This window comes from Diaporthe amygdali (genome assembly GCF_026229845.1).
Source record: "Diaporthe amygdali strain CAA958 chromosome Unknown NODE_6_length_1560011_cov_65_102424, whole genome shotgun sequence".
Taxonomy (NCBI): Eukaryota; Fungi; Ascomycota; class Sordariomycetes; order Diaporthales; family Diaporthaceae; genus Diaporthe; species Diaporthe amygdali.
Genome location: NW_026517026.1, coordinates 1,163,145 through 1,179,959, shown reverse-complemented (window position 1 = coordinate 1,179,959; position 16,815 = coordinate 1,163,145). Strand labels below are relative to the sequence as shown.

Here is a 16,815-nt window from a genome sequence, read left to right as displayed (position 1 = left end):
TTCCGCTGGATTCTTGGTGGCACGTAGCCAATCGGTGTCAAGGTACGGCCTTGTGTTCCGGTAAAGTTGCTATATGCCGAAGAAATATAGGTTGTTCGCCCGCGATCCAGCATCGAGAGCTTGTCGCAAGTAAACGGTAGTCCGAGGTCGCAGCTGGAACCAGATTTTGATGTTTAGGTCCATTTAAGGTTCATGTTCATTGCCCATTTGTCAAACCTAAAGGAAAGTGGCTTTCCAGTCTGTTGGGTTCGGTTTCCTCCCGACTGCTGTACTGCATATAGTAGAGTCAGGCGCAAGAAAGCCGAGCCACGCGAGTGGCTGCAGCACTCTGATAAGATTTGCTGTGAAAGGTGGTCAGTCCTTCACGTTTTCCTGAGACACTTGCAACACGGAAAATGAAGCAAATCGAATCTGGCGTCTTGCCCCCTAGGAGCGACCGCAGCTGTCCATGTGTACCCAAGTCTGAGTTGGTCCTTGCAATGAAAGACTCGAGACCGGTGTGCGTCGGTCAAGCTCAGTGCGTCGGTTCAAGCGAGGTTGTGCCCGTGGCCCTGTCATTTAGCGACCCGTCCTTGGCCATGACTCTCAGAAACAGTAAAGGTCGGCCACGACATTGGGAGTGCAGATCGCCAAGGGTACTGTTCGAGGGGACGTGCGACGTTGCGTCGACCTGTCCGAAGCTCATCCAGCGATACGGCGAGGTCAAGTAAGTGCTTTGACCACCCACCGGCCCATTCATCCCGTCATGAATGATGACTCGCAGCGACTATCACCCACAAAAGTTGTATTCACATGCCAAGCCTGTTAAGGTGTTTCCCAGGGGCAAATGCAGCTCATGACTGGCGCCCGCGAGGCAATAGAGTAGCCGCCTACCGTGGATTGCTGGAGAACCCATCGCACGAGCCTTCGAGGGCGAGGGCGGTCCTAATCAGGTGACGCGCAGCGTCTGTGCAAATAGCTGATTTGGGGATCGGGATTGCACAGGCGATAGATCTCTTGGGAGGCCCTGCGGCAGAAGATCCGAAGATCCCCAACATCAGACTCGTCAATGCGTGCCGTCCTCGCTCGCCGGGAGGGTGTTTCCGCAGGGTAGGAGATTGGAATGAAACTTGGGCTGCAAATAGTATCGAGGCGAGGAGGAGAAATCACTGTCGTTGTTATTGGTGTCTGGTGGAGAGCCGAGAGCTCCCTCCCGTTCCCCCCAAACGACAAGCGCGGCTGAGAGTTACACTAGGTGTGCGCGTGCTTTGGAATTATTGAGGAGCTATTCGTATCGCGCCGGTACCTTGCAGCAGGCGCGGCGTTGAATCTCACAGCCGGAACGAAACCAACGGGGCCCGCTGGCCGCTAGATATGCAGGCTTCTGGTACCGACCGTGGCAATGGCGGCAGGCCCCCTATTCCAAATCCAGAACGCTTCCCGGATGCAATGCGGGTGGGAGCTTGATTTGTAGTAGGTAGGTCTATTCTGTGAACTGAGGCATGCTCCGCGACGAGTTGTTGGAGGATAACGAGGTCGGCGATGAGATGCACGCATCTCCCACGTCTCGTTGCCTCTCCCTTCGCGTCTCGTCGCGTCGTCTTGCACGGCTCGATCGATGGCGGGTAGGGCAGCAATTTCGAAATTCGGGGTGCTTTCAACACCCACACAGGTTACGAATGGCCTGCCCAGAAACCATTAGCCCCAGGTGGAGTGATGCTGCCGATGTGTGGGTGCCCAGGAGCTGTTTTGGGTCAAGCGGTCCACTACTGTAGCATGTCTCAGTTCGCGATGGGTCCGGCCCACAGCCGTCAACAGGGGAGGCCCCTGGCCAGGCTGGGGGAATTCCCCTTTTCTTGGGTGCAGAAACGAGGTCTGAAGTCTTGAAATCCACAGGGGAGGCGTGTGCTAGTCACGGTGGAAAGTGTGGTTAACGTTGGCAGCGTGGTGTTAGTTTGGTTGATTTGGCGGAACTGAACCAGACGGAACGAGGCCGGGGCCCTCTGAATCTGGAGGTGCGTGCCTAGACTATGAGTCTAGATACTGTCATGTAGTCAGTCTGCTTCCTTTTTGCCGCATGGCTTCTTTCCCCCCCTGGCTGAGGATGCTTTGCATTGCCCTGCTGCAGGCCGAGCCGAGCTGGTGATGAAGAACCCAGGTGCAGGACCAGGGGCAGGCGCAGGCGCAGGCGCAGCTGCAGGTGCTGATGCAGGTCAGGTGATGAGCGAATGCCGAACATGGTGAAGATGATGAGGACGGATGGATAGAAGGGGAGTCAAGTTGCAGCGTTGCATTGGGAGGGGAGAGGCAAGATTGAAAGGAGATGCGGAGGATTGGACCGGCCCACAGGCCCACTCGCGTGCTGGTGGGCATGACATTGCACAGGCCCCACAGCACTCTCAGGACCCTCTGCTATGTTCATAGTAGATTGCTAGATGGGGTATCAGAGCGAAAGCAGTGCAGTTCCCTCTCCCAATTGAGGTCCAAGTCCAGGCCCTGGGGCCAGTGCCAGTCAGTGCCATCATGATCTAGTAGTCTACTTGGTAAACAGAACAGACATCAATCCATCCCATCCAATTCCCATCCCATCTGCCCAGGCTGCCCGAGTGGGGTGCGAGATGGTCTCCGTCGTCTCTGATCAATACCCTGGCTTGCTCCGACTCCTGCTTCTGCTTCTTGCTCCACCTACATGCAGTCAGTCGTTCCGTCAGTCAGTCAGTCAAGCAGTTATGTCCGTCAGCCTGGTTCCGTTTCAATCCTGACCACCACAAATCACGACTTTCTTCCTGCAACAGACCTGAGAAAAACGGCGAAGTCGAAGGCGAAGGTGAAGGCGTATACCTGATCGTCAGATTTCTTTCTCACTTCCTTTCGTTCGCCCGATCGCTGTACCTGTGCCTTTATGCTTCTTGCGGCACGTCACACCTCCATCCAACCTTGACGGCCGCCCTCAACTTTCCTTTCACCTTACCTTTCTATTCAACATCCATCCCATATCTACAACGACTTTGGAGCCGCTTGGCCTCGCCTCCTTGAACTCTATATCTCCTAGCAACAACTCGGGCAGTTAAGCTCAAGCTTTTGTTCGGGGGCCAAACGATACCGGGCTCTCTCTCTTGTACAGGTAAGCCTACAGTGCTTGGATTCTTTGTCCCATCTGATGTCTGCCATGCCGCGATGCCTCATCCTTAATGTACACACACATAAACACACCCCCAGAAGTCACTGTTACACGCGAGGCCACCTGGTGGGAATCTCTGGGAACAGGGTCGCTCTCGGAGTCGGGACATTGTTCTAGGCCTTCAAGTCGGTTTTGAGCCCAGATGTGAGACTCGAAGTGGCTTGCATGCTGGTTCCGTGGGCAACGAGACAGCTCAACTTCAGCCGTCAAACAGAGCACGTCACGTAACATCAAGTCGAGGCCCGGTTCAGAGTCAGAGTCGAGACTGGAACGACTGGAACCACTGCACACTGCACTGGGCTGGGCTGAACCTTGCGCGCTGGCAGCCAAAGGGCAATTGAGCCGATCACTCACTGTCCCCGGGCACCGAGCAGGAGGTAGCAAAAGAGCAGCAAGCAGCAAGCAGCAAGCAGCAAGCCCATACAGGCAAGATACATCCAACAAGAGACACGACACACCGACTGTGCGCCGTTCCTGAACGGCATCCTGCTTGCGACGGAAGAAAACCAACCACTGCAACCGTCCTTGGGCCTCGATTCTGATTCGTCACTGCCACCACATGGTCACTCACTCACCTTGATCCCTCCGTCCTGCCCGCTCCTGCAGATGCACCTCTGCACCTACTGTCCCCGTCTGCGCCTCTGGTCAGCGTCCATTCCTCCATCCTCCGCCACCACCCCACCCCTCCTCTATCATAAGCACGCACATACAAACTGTACTGTGCTCCCACAGAGAGATCCCGCCCCCATCTGTTCCTAATTATGGAATGGCAACTTGCTCCTCTGCCGTCATATCAATTCAATTCTACCCCGTCGGGCGCAGCGCACAGCCGGTCCAGCTTCTCTTGAAGACGCAAGCACCAACAGCACAACCAGCACAACCAGCACAGAGGCGTCTGCAGTGCAACCCTTCTCTGCATGAAGACCAGGACCACCCCAAATCCCAGTTTCGCTGCTGATCACACACAAGCCCGGATTCTCGCAGTCCAGCCCTTCCCTGCTTCTTTTTGTTTCAGTCCACCGGCTCACCACGCACCAGACTAATAATCCCCCAAGCAGCTTGCCGTGAGCCCGTCGCGCAATTCTTTCTACACCCACATTGCGCCGACCACCTTAACCGGTCACCCTCCACCTACGACCGCCCCTTCATCGCCCCAGCTGCCTGACCCGACACCTACCGCTCTATCCATCCATTGGCCACCCAGTCATTATCCGTTTGCATTGTTCGCCATCCTTGGCGGCCCCGCGACTACGGTGCGCTGCCGAGCCGTCAAATCCAGCCTTGTGGGACGTTAAACGGGTTGTTAATGGTCAGCCCCATACCTTTACTCGAGCATGCCCTCCGCGCCCATACTTTAGCAATAAGATCCGATATGGCGTCCCTATCTGAGACTGGCATGTCTCGATCCTCGCCCGAGATGACCACTTCCTTTCAGAGACCTGGCTCCTCCAGGTCAAGAACCCAGAGTATATCGAGCGACAGGCCCTCGACCGCAGGCATGAGCGTCATGTCGCCTCCCCTTTCCGCGTCGCCAGAGGCTGCCTTCATCGCCGCCTCCGCGGCTTCTCAGATCGTCACCAACGACCACGACAGCCACGCTGATACGTGGTACGACCAGCATGGCTTTCAACCCTCCGGAGAGACCGTGCTGGTCTCCCTCGCCGCCTTGCGCCTAGTGAATGGCTTCCTCGACCACCTCCTCTTCAACTTCCTCTCCAGGTCTGGCTCCACAACCTTGGCAGCCCTCCGACCCGCCGTCACCGAAGTTCTCAAGCCGAAATTGGCCAAGGATGCCATCAACAACGCAGATGAAGAGTTGCGCGAGTACCTGGGCGGTGGCGACGACGACGAGTTCCTGCAATCCCAACCCTCGCCCTCGCCCAGAGACTGGGACCTGGAGCTCGTCTGGAAACGGACCAGGTTGAGGTGCATGGTATATTCGTCTCTGGGCGATATGGAAGAGGAGGATGAAGACCACCATATGGAAGAAGGCCTGCTCAGTGACGACGACGAGAACCTCACTGGGGCCGTTTCCCCAGCAGTCGCCATCTTCCTAACTTCGATCCTCGAATTCTTGGGCGAGCAAGCACTGATCTCAGCTGGGCAGGCGGCCTGGCATCGAATGCGTGTCAAGTACGAGAAGGACCAGAACGAGGGCATCAAAGGCCGCTCGGATGTCGTTGATAGGATCGTCGTTGAAGAAGTCGACATGGAAAGGGTAGCCTTGGACCGAACGCTTGGCAGATTGTGGAGGGCCTGGAAGAAACGGATACGGTACCCCATGTACAGTCCCACCGACATGTCGCAGCAGTCCTTGTCTCGAGAGAGGCTGCTTCACTTCCGACAGAGCAGTATATCTGCCGAAAGTACTGTGCCTCCCGCTGTTCAAGAGTCCGCGCCCGAGTCTCCAGTTGATGAAGATCCGGAGTCGTTGGCAGACAAGGCCGCCACAGAGCAGGATGACGTGCAGGCTGCAGCAGTCCCGCTCCCTATGAGTGAGAGAGACATAGACGAAATCGAGGTACCTGGGCTCGTCCACTACAGCGACGACGAATCCGAGGAAGACGAGCCCGAGGAGCTGGACATCGGTACGCGCCCAAAGAGCATGATGATTCTTTCTCTCACAGCAAAGGCCGAGCTTCCAACACCTACAACATCCGAACCACGCACTCCGACAAGAGCAACGAGAAAGCGCGCAAATTCACTGCCAACACCGACATCATCTACCACTACCTCGCCTGAGCAGCGCAAAAAGGCTACGGCCGTGGTAAACGATTCCACCTTGGCATCAGAAACCTTGGGTCAGGTTAAGACGAGCGAACCACAACCCGAGCAAATCGACGACGACATCAACGATGACACCTCCGTCCCAGAAGGACTCGATATTCACAATGCACAAGCTGTCCTCGACAACCACACTGACGATTCTGAGGTTACCCCGATTGACGAAGAGAGCGCAGCGCATCAGTCTACAGGACTCATTCCCAAAATTGTTGCTGGTGGTATCGGAGCGGCCGCTGCCGGGGCTGGAGTAGTAGCCACACTTGCGGGTCTCAAGAACCCAGCAGCGCCGAAGGATGATGCAGACGAATCGGACTTTGAGGTTGAGGAGGCCCAAATCCTCACATCGTCGAGAATTTCGATTGGAACCAACATCTCGGGTCGGAGTAATTCGCCTGCAAATTCTGACAGAAGCAGTCGACCACCTCTGACTGTTCAAACTCTCCCAGTCAGGTCAGGATCTCTGAGACTGGTGAATGTTGCGAGTCCACGAACGCCCTCGGTCAGGTCCCAGATGAGCTCGGCCCAGGAGCAAAGCAACAGCTCTTACTCGCGCTCTGGAGATGTGTCGAGAGCCAGCAGCATCCACACTCAGCCCAACTTGGAGGAGTCACGCGCCGCAGAAGAAAACCGTAGCGCTCAAGTTCCTATCACGAGCTCAACAGGCATGTCACGCTCCAGCGTTGGCCAGTCAATATCTGAGGCCGAGGAGAGTACGGTACCCGCTGCGCGCAAGCCTTCGCCAACCTTCGGGCCCGCTGCCGTAGTAGCCTCCAGGAAGGAGACAGCAACCGTCCCCAAGACAATCAAACCGCAGTCTACTGTCAGCGAAGAGCACTCGGCACAGCAGAAGCAGGCTCACCCGCATGGGACGCAGCCCCTCTTTGGTTCCAGTAGGCGTCAGACGCCGCATGCTTCGCATACACCCCCATCCGCGAGCCCTGACCAGTCGCAGCAGCAGGAGCAGGCCTTCGAACAGCAAAAATCAGCTGTCCTGAGCACACCTCCTGATTCTGGTACATTCTTCGAAGATGATGTGGCGGCACCCTTACCACCGAGGCACCCGAGGCGGTCTCCCAGATCATTTGGCCAGCAAGCCAACAGCCCGGCGAGCACCCCGATTCCGGAGGAGAGCGTTAGTACCAACCAACATCGTCACAAGCACTCGCAGGGTGGTGCATACCAGCAGACCACCATCGGTGTCGTCTCGGTGGACCGTCCTGATTTGCAACGCGAGTATGGAGATGCGTCCCGTCCCTCACAAGACCAGAGCACCATCCGGCAACTTCATACCTCCGGGTCTTCGTCTACATCTTCCCACAAGGTAAGAGCCGCGCGAGGCTCTCAGGACAGCACAGCCACTCGACCAGAGGACGTGGCGCGAAACTTCGAGGAGCTCATTCACAGCAATGAGACCATCCAATACACGTTGACCCCGGAAAACATGCGTGAAATAGAGGTACAGTGCCCGAATATCATGGGGCTTTCCAGTATACATGCTAATGCGCTGCAGGGTTCGCCGAGGACTATCCAATCCGGCGTGTCTGGCAAGGGCAGAAGGAGTGAGGACGCTCGCCAGACAAACAGGGACAGAGCTGCTTCGGCTGCTACGAACAAATCAGGTGAGGTGAAGAGATCGGGATCGGTCACCCGCTTGTCGCCATTGGCTTCGCACCCTATCGATCTGCCCGAGGGCGAGACAGCTGCCGGGTCTTCCGCAAGAGCTCCACCTGTCTCAATGGCAAACAGAGCTCGAGGGGCTGCACCTCAAGCTAGAGATGCCAGGGTACCTCGAGAGTCACTGATCGAGTTCGCCGAGTTCATACGCGCCACCGGTCCCTCTGGTGCTTCTGGTGCTGATCCTGGCCCGACATCACTCAAACGGAATCAAAGCGTCATGAACAACAGGACGACCCCTCGCCAAAAACCTAGCTCCAATATGAGCCTCGATTATGGACGTCCTTCAATGGGCGGTAGTGTCAGTAGGGCTCGTCTGCAGGCTAGGGGCGCTACAGTCGACAACGACAGCGACAATTCCGACCTGATTGATTTCATCCGTCGTGGGCCACCCAGCTCTGGTGGCAATCCGCGCATCCCTCGGACCGTCGCACCTTTCCGAACGACCATGGATTCGGACTTGTTGAAGTCGGCTGTTGGGGGCAAGGCGACGGATGCCAGTCTGCCTGATATGCACGACACGCGCTACAGCCAAGCCTCGACAAATGTGACAGAGATGTCCGCGCCGTCTGTTCAGTCGTCTATCAATTCTCAGAGTGCTCTTCTCGGAAGGAAGCAGCCGCCCGGACAAACCGGCAACACATTCGATGAACCAGATATGATGCCGCAGCGCAAGCAACGCCGGGTGCGCGATCCTTACGCTATTGACCTCAGCGACGAGGAGGAAGAGGACGATGAATTCGAACCTCAGCCGAGGAGAAAAGCACAGCAGCCGAAAGAGGAGAGCTTGTTAGACTTCTTGAACAGTGCACCGCCTCCGCCCGAGACGACACCAGTTCCTTTCAATCTTCCGCGGACACAAACTGTGCCTGCGCAGCCAACGCAGGCACCCAAGAAAAAGGCGAGTGCGCCCAGTCTCATGTCAAGATTCCGACAAAACAGCAGCGCCACAGCTGCTGCTGGAAACTCGAACGGGATGAAGAGTCCCACGAAGTCGCAGAAAATGTGGGATTCGCGATCCCAAAAGAGCAACGCGGCGCCAGCAAGCAAGGGCTACATCCCTATCCAAGTCAACATTCCCACCGGCGGTGACCTGTTCCCGACCTACGGCTCAACTAGCGCAGCCCCAGCTGTGCCCAGCGTGCCGTCCAGCATGTCCTCCTCCCGACCAAGTGGCCGAGTGCCAATGAAGAGATTCGAGCCCCGCGATGCAGTCTCCGTGCCATCGCGTGGCACGTCTGACCTGGCCGACTTCCTCCGAAGCTCTGGGCCGCCACCGTCGATGAACCCCACTCCTTACACTGCTGAGCAACCCGAGAGTAACGGCGGATCTAGATTGTTTGGCCGTAGAAAGAAGTCAATGGGTTTCGCCTAAGATGTTGTTGCATCGTCTGCTTGTTGAACGCATCCGACGAGATGCTAGGCGTTGAGACTCAATCGCTATGCAAATATTTGGCAATTACCACAAAAATGTTCGTCACACACAGAAACCCAAGCATGGCTTTTGAATTCTGTACATACGGAGTATATCGGCGGGAGACAGAACTCGCCTTCCCCCTCCTGCACATTTACTTTTCACCTCACTCCTTGAGCGGTCCGGCCTCTTTGAGCATTTTACCCTTGATACCACTTTGTAGGACAGGTTGTTTTTCACATTTTCCAAAAAAAGAGACGTTATTGTGGCCTTGTTATCCATCCGATGGGGACAAAGAGTCTTGTTTTCTGGGTCGGGTTGGTTTGATTTATCAGAGGCTTTACGCCTGCGAGCTGAACTCGCTAGATATTGAACAGGGGGGGTCTGCGGAGCATTGGCTTACTGTCTACGGCTCTCAAACTTCGTTGGATCGTGCGTAGCACATGCTGTTTTGTATATGTATTTGGATTTGGCAATATGAAGTGTTGCAGGAAGTGCAAGCATCCTATCTATCGTGTTGAAATTGTATCGTGAACATCATCCATGACCTTGGCTTGGCCCCAGGCAGCATCCCTAAAGCTTCTCTCCCTCAGCATTGAAAGTGTACGAGCAACCAGTCGAATTGACAATTCCATACATAGCCGTATCCTGAAATTCGTTGTGGCGTGTCTACACTTCGGATTGAACCTCAAGTCTGCATATGACTTGATCAAGTGGGCTTTAGACCCTTCATATGTGATGACCTGTCCTGAGACTATTCAGCCCCTGTGCAATATATCTTAAGGATCGATGCTGTGTTCCGTGACAGCAGAAAACGCGCGTTCAGCGTTGTCGTGATGACTTTCTCCGACGACATTGGCGGTGAGCCTTCCCGCCCCGCAATTTCCGCCCGAGCACCCCGGCGCAGACGGGAAGCCTCTGACACATTTCAACAAGTGTCGATATAGAGACAACGCCCCCAAAACCTCGATCCATCTCAAACCCACGCTCTATATCGACATTGACCGTTCTGATTTTACTTGGAGGGGAGAGTCTCACCGCGTTCCGGACCTATATATCAGAGACAGGAAAACCAAAAGAGATGGTACATCCAGCCGCCAGCCCCTTCTCACAGATGAACGAGCGAAGACTCCTCTGCTGACTCCCGGGCCACACGCCCCTGCAGGTCCACGCCGACGCCTCGACCTTTGCCAAGGGCGTCTCGAAGGAGGAGGCCCTGCAGCAGGTGCTCGACCAGGCCGCGGCGCTGTTCGATGGCCAGAGAAACTGGGTATGTCTGCTCTCCCAGCCCACTCCAGCGTTGTACCGCCCTGTGTGGACGTACGGTTGATATAGGGCGTGTATGTGGCTTTTTTTGGATGAGATTCTGATGGTTCTTTTGTCTATTTAACAGGTTGCGTAAGTTTTGGATGGGCCACAGTGAGCATGTGCGACTCACTCCCCCCCCTCCCCGGAAGCTGTCTTGGCCGCGAGAAGGGGCAGGAGACGGTAAGACGGAGGGAGGGAGGGAGACATATTTATGTGGATGAGGGAGAGTTGTTGACCCGGATTCTTCTTACGCGCACACAGAAACCTGGCAAACACGGCGTCGTTGCTGTGGCACGCCTACAAGAGTCTCCCTTCTCCGAGCAAGGACGTGAACTGGGCTGGTATGTTTGGCCTTTGGCATCTGCTCCCCTACTCCTTCTTCATCACATATGGCTCGATAGCTCCAGAACAATCCCTTCGCCCCAGAGCATCGGGCAGAGGCGCTCAGCCATACCATGCCTAGGACCTGAGGCGGACAGACACCTTTAGAGATTATCCCATCTAACAGCTTCCCCCCCCCCTCCCAACAGGGTTCTACGTCCTCGACCCGTCCTCGCACGGCAACCGCCTCATCCTGGGCCCGTTCATGGGCCAGGTGGCATGCCAAACGATCGACTTCGGCCGCGGCGTGTGCGGCACGGCGGCGTCGACGAGGCAAACGCAGCTCGTCCCGGACGTCGACGCCTTCCCGGGCCACATCGCGTGTGACGGGGCATCCAAGAGCGAGATCGTCGTCCCGGTCACGGTGGAGGTGGTCAGCCCCGAGGAGGGAGGGCACGTGGAGAAGAAGGTGGTTGGGATCAGTGAGTTGCCTTCTCTTCTTTGCCGTTAGGAGCAGGTCCCCTGGTTTGGCCTCTTTGAGCTGGGCTGGGAGTGAAGTGCTCAGTGTGAACGGGAGGGCCGCGATGGGCTGGTGATGAGATCACGGTGTCACGGCGTGCTCAGAGCACGAGAAGCATGAGCAGTGATTTCTGTCAGTCCCAAGCTCGTCTCAAAGTTACATCTGGGGCGAGCAGCCTATCGAGACGCTGAGATCCACAAGGCGGCCGGAAAGGGACGGCGTACAACTACGGAACAGACTTGCTAACTCGTATATCTAAGTCGACATCGACTGCGCCGAGAAGAATGGGTTCAATGAGACGGACAAGAAGTATTTGGAGGAGTTGGCTGCTCTATTGGGCAGGGCGTGTGACTGGTGAGAGCTCCGAGGGCCTTGCCAATAACATTCGCTCAAGCTGGACCCGAGAGTGTCCATGGGTGGACTCTTGCGAGGTCCTTGGTGAGATCATGGACAGCAAGTGGTCACGCACAGTGCCGCGAGGCCTTACTACGTCGCAGCACTGGCGACGTAGGCTGGACGCGTGGGGGTCAGACTGGCTACGATGGCACAATGTTCATCGAGACAGATGAGCTGCTGGCACCAGCACTGCAATGCTACTGTCATCTATCCCACACTGTCGACTCTCTGTCTCTGACCTCTCTCAAGCTGCCGATGGCTCCCTCGGTACAAATGAGGCAAGTCAGTAATATCAATTGTCCCCATTCATGTAGCTAGTAGATGGCTTCACGCGATGGCTTCACACGATACATCGTCACTAGCATCTCGTCTCACCGCCTGCCCCTATACTTGGCCCAGTATCCACATGGCATAGGTCACTATTGATTTTGCGCATTACCACCGTGAACGGCGGCATGGAAGAAACAATGCCGACGAGCTCATGACATACTTATGAAGATCGCAATTATAACAAGCCTCGTTTGACATATTACGCAACGTCTCGGCCACGGCAATATCAAATCACACAAACTCGGACCGGCTCATATACTGCCGTCCACCAACCCCGTCAGACAAGCCTATATAAGCTGTCATAAGAAACCCCCCTCCCCTTCATCCGACGCTTCATTCCCGGAAACGCCATGGCCACCGCGCCAGGCCCCCCAATGCTGCGCTTTGGTCCAGGCCCAAGTGTGATCGGCCCGGACACGACGACCGCTTCCGGGGGTCAGGGGGTGGGGGTTTGCCATCACGAACAACTCTAAACCGCATGTGCTTTCCCATTTTGGGCTCAACGGGTGCGTTTCGCCACGCCTGTCACGGTTGCTGCCAGAATGTGTGATAATGCACGTCACAGCTTCGTGACATTTTCCACTGCTGCCTCAGTGCCGGGAGGAAGCGCTGATGTCTCCTTCTTCAGACGGAGTAGCCTGTGACTCTAGCCTCATGATTTCGCACACTGTGAAGCAAAACTGCTGTCTGTTCGAGGGGCCTTAGCTACAGGGAGCGGGCACGCGGACCGGTACCCGCATGTTATAGTGGGAGCGAGGTATCGTGAGTAGGTGAGTACTTTTAACAACTTCTGGGCACACAAGCTGCCTTGAGACAAGGCCTTTTCTCATCTCATCTTCAAAATGTGGCAGCACCACGAGTCGGGACTTTTATTCACAGCGATAATGACGGTGACGTGGTGCATCAGGGGCTTGCAGGCGGATGGTCTGGAAACGCCGCGTGCTTTCCCACCCCCAAGAGCCCGTACACTGTCCGCCTCCTTCTGAACCTCGCATGAGTGTCTGCAGGACGACAGCTAGACTGCTGTGAGGTGTCCCGGCGGCTGCACGAGGGCCATAAGCTTACGGCAGAGGCGCAGGAAGGCGAACAAGGCACGACGCTCACTGGGCCGCGCATCGCAAGAGGGTGCAGATGTGTCCCTTCCCATGGCCAAAAGCAGCAGAATGAGGTGGTGACACGGGCACGGCCCAAAGGTGCGTGCATGTACATGACAGGACATCTAACTTTGGGTTCCCAATCAAATGCCTGCGATCGTCTTCGCATGCAAGATGGGATCGAAGGGGGTTGCAGGCTGGGTTGGGTTGGGAGGCAGAGAAAAAGGAAAATGCAGAGGTGGACGCACCCACCTGCCTACATCGATACAATCAATAATACATGCATGTGTAGTCTACATACTACATACTGCGTACCACGTACATACGTAAGCCGCATCACGCATGGGCCTGGGTCACCAGGTTGAGACGATGCTGGGCAAACAGACCGGAAACATCGATCACCATCGGGTGGCCGGCTTTCAAATGCCTATCTTGCATGTGCCGTCCACACGATCCTGTCTCAGCGTCTGGCCTCTAGGGACTTTGATGTAGCTGATTGGGTTCGCGGATAGATTGGCTTTGGGGTTGTCCATGGGCGGGAGCGGGATGAGGTCGCACAGAGCCAGTGTTCCTGTCTGTGAGCTGCTGTCTATCCTTCTCTTTCGTTCGTGGTCCCCTTCGTCAGCACGCGAGACCGAAGTGTCCCCCTTCCCTCAGTGCGTGATGTTTCTCACTGTCTAGCAAGACTGTACTCTGTATGTCTCTGGGCCCTGTGCGGCCCCATTCTCGTGTCTCCCGGCGGTGGACGCACCGAGGATGCAAGATGAAAGACGATCGGGTGCCACTGCGAAGCTAAGGGATGACGGGTGGAAAGGCTCCTGATCCTCCTTCTAGGCCTCTCTGTGGGCCGCCAGCTTCCCACCGCTACTGCTCGTGTCAGACCTTGGTGAGATTGTGCGAGTCCCAGTCCGGTCTTGGTGAGCAGGGACTGGATTGGATCTCTAGATCCGTGGCACCGTATGATGGGCTCATGCGTTCAGACACAGACACACACACACTCTCTCTCTCATTCTTACACACTGCGAGATCATCCACAGCTCCGTCGGTCCCGAGCCTCAAATCCTTCTAGAAAGGTGTCGAGCGCCGAAGGAGGTGCGGAATGCGTCCCCTCGTTTATGTAGCACAAGAGAGATATACTTGTCTCACAGACGTGAAAGGGTTGTTCACTCATTCGTCCCCAGCGTCAGCTATTGAGAGCACCTGCGACTCTCGTGCCACTCGCAACCTCTTTCGCCTCTCTGTTCTTTCGTCTAATCCTCCTCCAGCCCCCTGAAACGAGGCCTTTTCTCCGTCGACACAACTACCGAAGTCACCAGGCCTCGATGGGCCAGAGAAGGATTGTCGTCAATAGTCTTGTATAGCACGTGGGTGTTATTGACTGACGGTCAAATACTACCACAAACGGAAGTGAAGTCGACAGGGGATGGATGTCCAACGTTAGTCCGTGTGCCTGTCTGTCCGTGTATGTGTGTATGTACAGTACATGCTCCAGGATCCCGTACCGTGCGAGAAACACAAAACATCCGACGACGTCTGTCAGGCGAGGCCAGCAGAGGGGTCTTCCCTGCTTGTCTCGCGGCTAGATCCTTCTCAGTGGCCCGTCGATCGTACCTCAGCGCCGGGCTTCACCTCCTTGTTCGGGTGTCGATCTCCGGCCGTGTTAGGGGGGGTCCTCCCTCGCGCGTGGCTCTTTCCGAGGGGAGATCGTTGAGCCTACCTTGGTACACTAGGCTGCGGCTGACATGATGTCTAAACTTTGTTTGTGGTGTTGTTCTGGTGGTCAAGCGGGCAAGCTTGGGGCGCTTCAGCGTGCCAATCCATAGTTTACCCGGGCACGCACGCTATTTTAGCCCAGCAACGGCTTCGTGGTGTGCAAAGACGGGTCGCTTTATTAGACTGGCTGACAGGCCTTGGCAACAATCCCGATACCAGAATCTTGGGAGGGAAGCTCAGCACGCAGAAACCGGTGTGAGATCTGGGTCAGAGATAGAGTTCCATAGCTCCCGGCGGAGGACCGTGGTTGGAGGCTCGGACTTAGGCATTTCAGCCGACGCATGATTGTTCATCGACAGGCCATTCCTCCAGATTCCTCCGAGATGAGATGAGATGCGATGCGATGAGATGAGATGGATGGAACTGGATATCGTGAGATCCCAGATCCGAAGCTATGTATCGGACAGGATACATCGACGATACATGTTACCTGCCTGGGAGTAGTCAGCATTACTGCAGATACAGTAGCCAGCTGTCCCGGTGCGAGTGGGCCAAAGCAGATACCCCGGGAGATCTTCTTCCTGCTGGAAGTCCTCCGCCATGCTTATACAGTTATATTAATCTCTATATGTGGCTGAAGTGATGGTGTCGTCGATCGGCTGTTTGGGAAGCATGGAAGGGAGTCTTATCCCTTCTTGTTTGGGCATGTGCCCCGTGAAGGGGACAGGAACGCCATCTCTTTCCCGAGGACAAGACAGACTTGTTTGCATGTATAAGCCAAGGTTCTGGGTTCTTCTGTGTGTGGTACGTCTCCCTGCAGCGAGCACCGTGTCGAAACGCCCGTCCAATGGGGCCTCCAAGATGGAAGCTGACAGGGTGGAAGGGCTGGCTGTCAAGATCTGTTGGCTTTTTCGACACTTTGGCCAGGCACGATGTCACTCGGCCGCGGCGGAGAGAGCGTGGCGCCGGTGTTTCTAGAAGCGAGTGCGAATAATGAGGTCTCCTGCGCGGGTGGGGAGCTGTGAGCAAGGCCTTCCCAGCCGGTCTGGCTGCCGTGTAGGCATATGCCTACCGGCTGTTAAAGTTACGCCCGACGCCCAGCCAAGGCATCAGCAGATCTCAGCCACTTCGTCAAGCTTCTGGAAGGCAGCGCCCAATGGCGATGGCGAGGCCGGATCGTGGAAAGACTTGTACTTCTATTCTGGACCGCAAGAATGGCTTGTCTCGGATGTTGTGCCCTGTGTGCTGCGGTTCCTCGCGCCTACTTGGGCCTGTTGGGGGCTACTCGTGGATCTGGAGTGTGTGTGAGATCGCTCGCTACTGTACAAAGCCATGCCCGTGGACGTCACCGGGCAAAAAAAAAAAAAAAAGAACTTGGGCGCGGCCCGGGCTTCACACGAGGCTCGGAAGGCAGTAGTTAGATGAAGCGAAAAGACTCATTTCCTCAGCTGGCCGAGATCGACAACGGATAGAGAGCAAGCCGAAGCGGGCCTGCTGGCGCGTCTCCTGCTAGAGCAAAGCTGTGGGACGCCGGCGAATGCCAGGTGCCTTGCCCAGAGAAGGCAGAGCTGGGCCATGCAGACGCTCTGCCGTATGCAAAGGCTGCATGTCTGGCGAGTTGCTTTTCCCTCCCAGACTCGAAACATCTCATTCATGTCCCTTCACAACATCGAGACCAACACGAACGTAACGGCGGCTCCCGTCAAACACACACAAACGTGGGAGTGCCGAAGCCTCGTTTCGGTTCAGATCAGGCGGGAAAAGCAAGTGCCTTAGCATGATGGTAGGCTTAGACTCACAGAGGCAGGGCAACTGTTGGATGGAGGGAAGGGTGGTGATCACAGAGTCCTGCCGACGCGCGCGCGCGGTGCATTCTCCATTGGGAACTCTGCGCCGAGACCTTGGGCAGCAGGTAGTGCAGATGTACCTCGCCGGACGGTGACTTGTGGGCGACTCCAGCTACCCGGACCTTAGTGACAGCAAGCACCTGGCACCTGGCACCTGGCTTGCGTGCTCACCCACGCTACAGCTGATAGTTCGAGTCGTAGTGTAGTGGGCGACGGGGGAGGGAGGGAGCAAGGATTGGAGGATTTGCTTCTTT

General features: G+C 56.0%; 3 protein-coding genes across 3 annotated transcripts; 2 read left to right on the top strand and 1 right to left on the bottom strand.

Moving 5' to 3' along the window:
* Positions 1 to 2,002: 2,002 nt before the first annotated feature.
* J7T55_001105 (uncharacterized protein) lies at positions 2,003 to 2,218 on the bottom strand (the record flags this gene model as incomplete). The annotated part of the gene is made up of 1 exon (XM_053140387.1): positions 2,003 to 2,218. One exon carries the CDS (start codon positions 2,216 to 2,218, stop codon positions 2,003 to 2,005), a length of 216 nt encoding a protein of 71 aa, XP_052996751.1.
* Positions 2,219 to 4,532: 2,314 nt separating this feature from the next.
* J7T55_001104 (uncharacterized protein) lies at positions 4,533 to 8,993 on the top strand (the record flags this gene model as incomplete). The annotated part of the gene is made up of 1 exon (XM_053140386.1): positions 4,533 to 8,993. The coding sequence occupies one exon, from the start codon at positions 4,533 to 4,535 to the stop codon at positions 8,991 to 8,993; it is 4,461 nt and encodes a 1,486-aa protein (XP_052996750.1).
* A 1,120-nt stretch (positions 8,994 to 10,113) lies between these two features.
* Positions 10,114 to 12,062, top strand: J7T55_001103 (gaf domain nucleotide-binding protein; the record flags this gene model as incomplete). The annotated part of the gene is made up of 8 exons (XM_053140385.1): positions 10,114 to 10,116; positions 10,198 to 10,302; positions 10,426 to 10,430; positions 10,602 to 10,681; positions 10,871 to 11,143; positions 11,442 to 11,535; positions 11,679 to 11,859; positions 11,940 to 12,062. 8 exons carry the CDS (start codon positions 10,114 to 10,116, stop codon positions 12,060 to 12,062), a joined length of 864 nt encoding a protein of 287 aa, XP_052996749.1.
* Between the last annotated feature and the right edge of the window lie 4,753 nt (positions 12,063 to 16,815).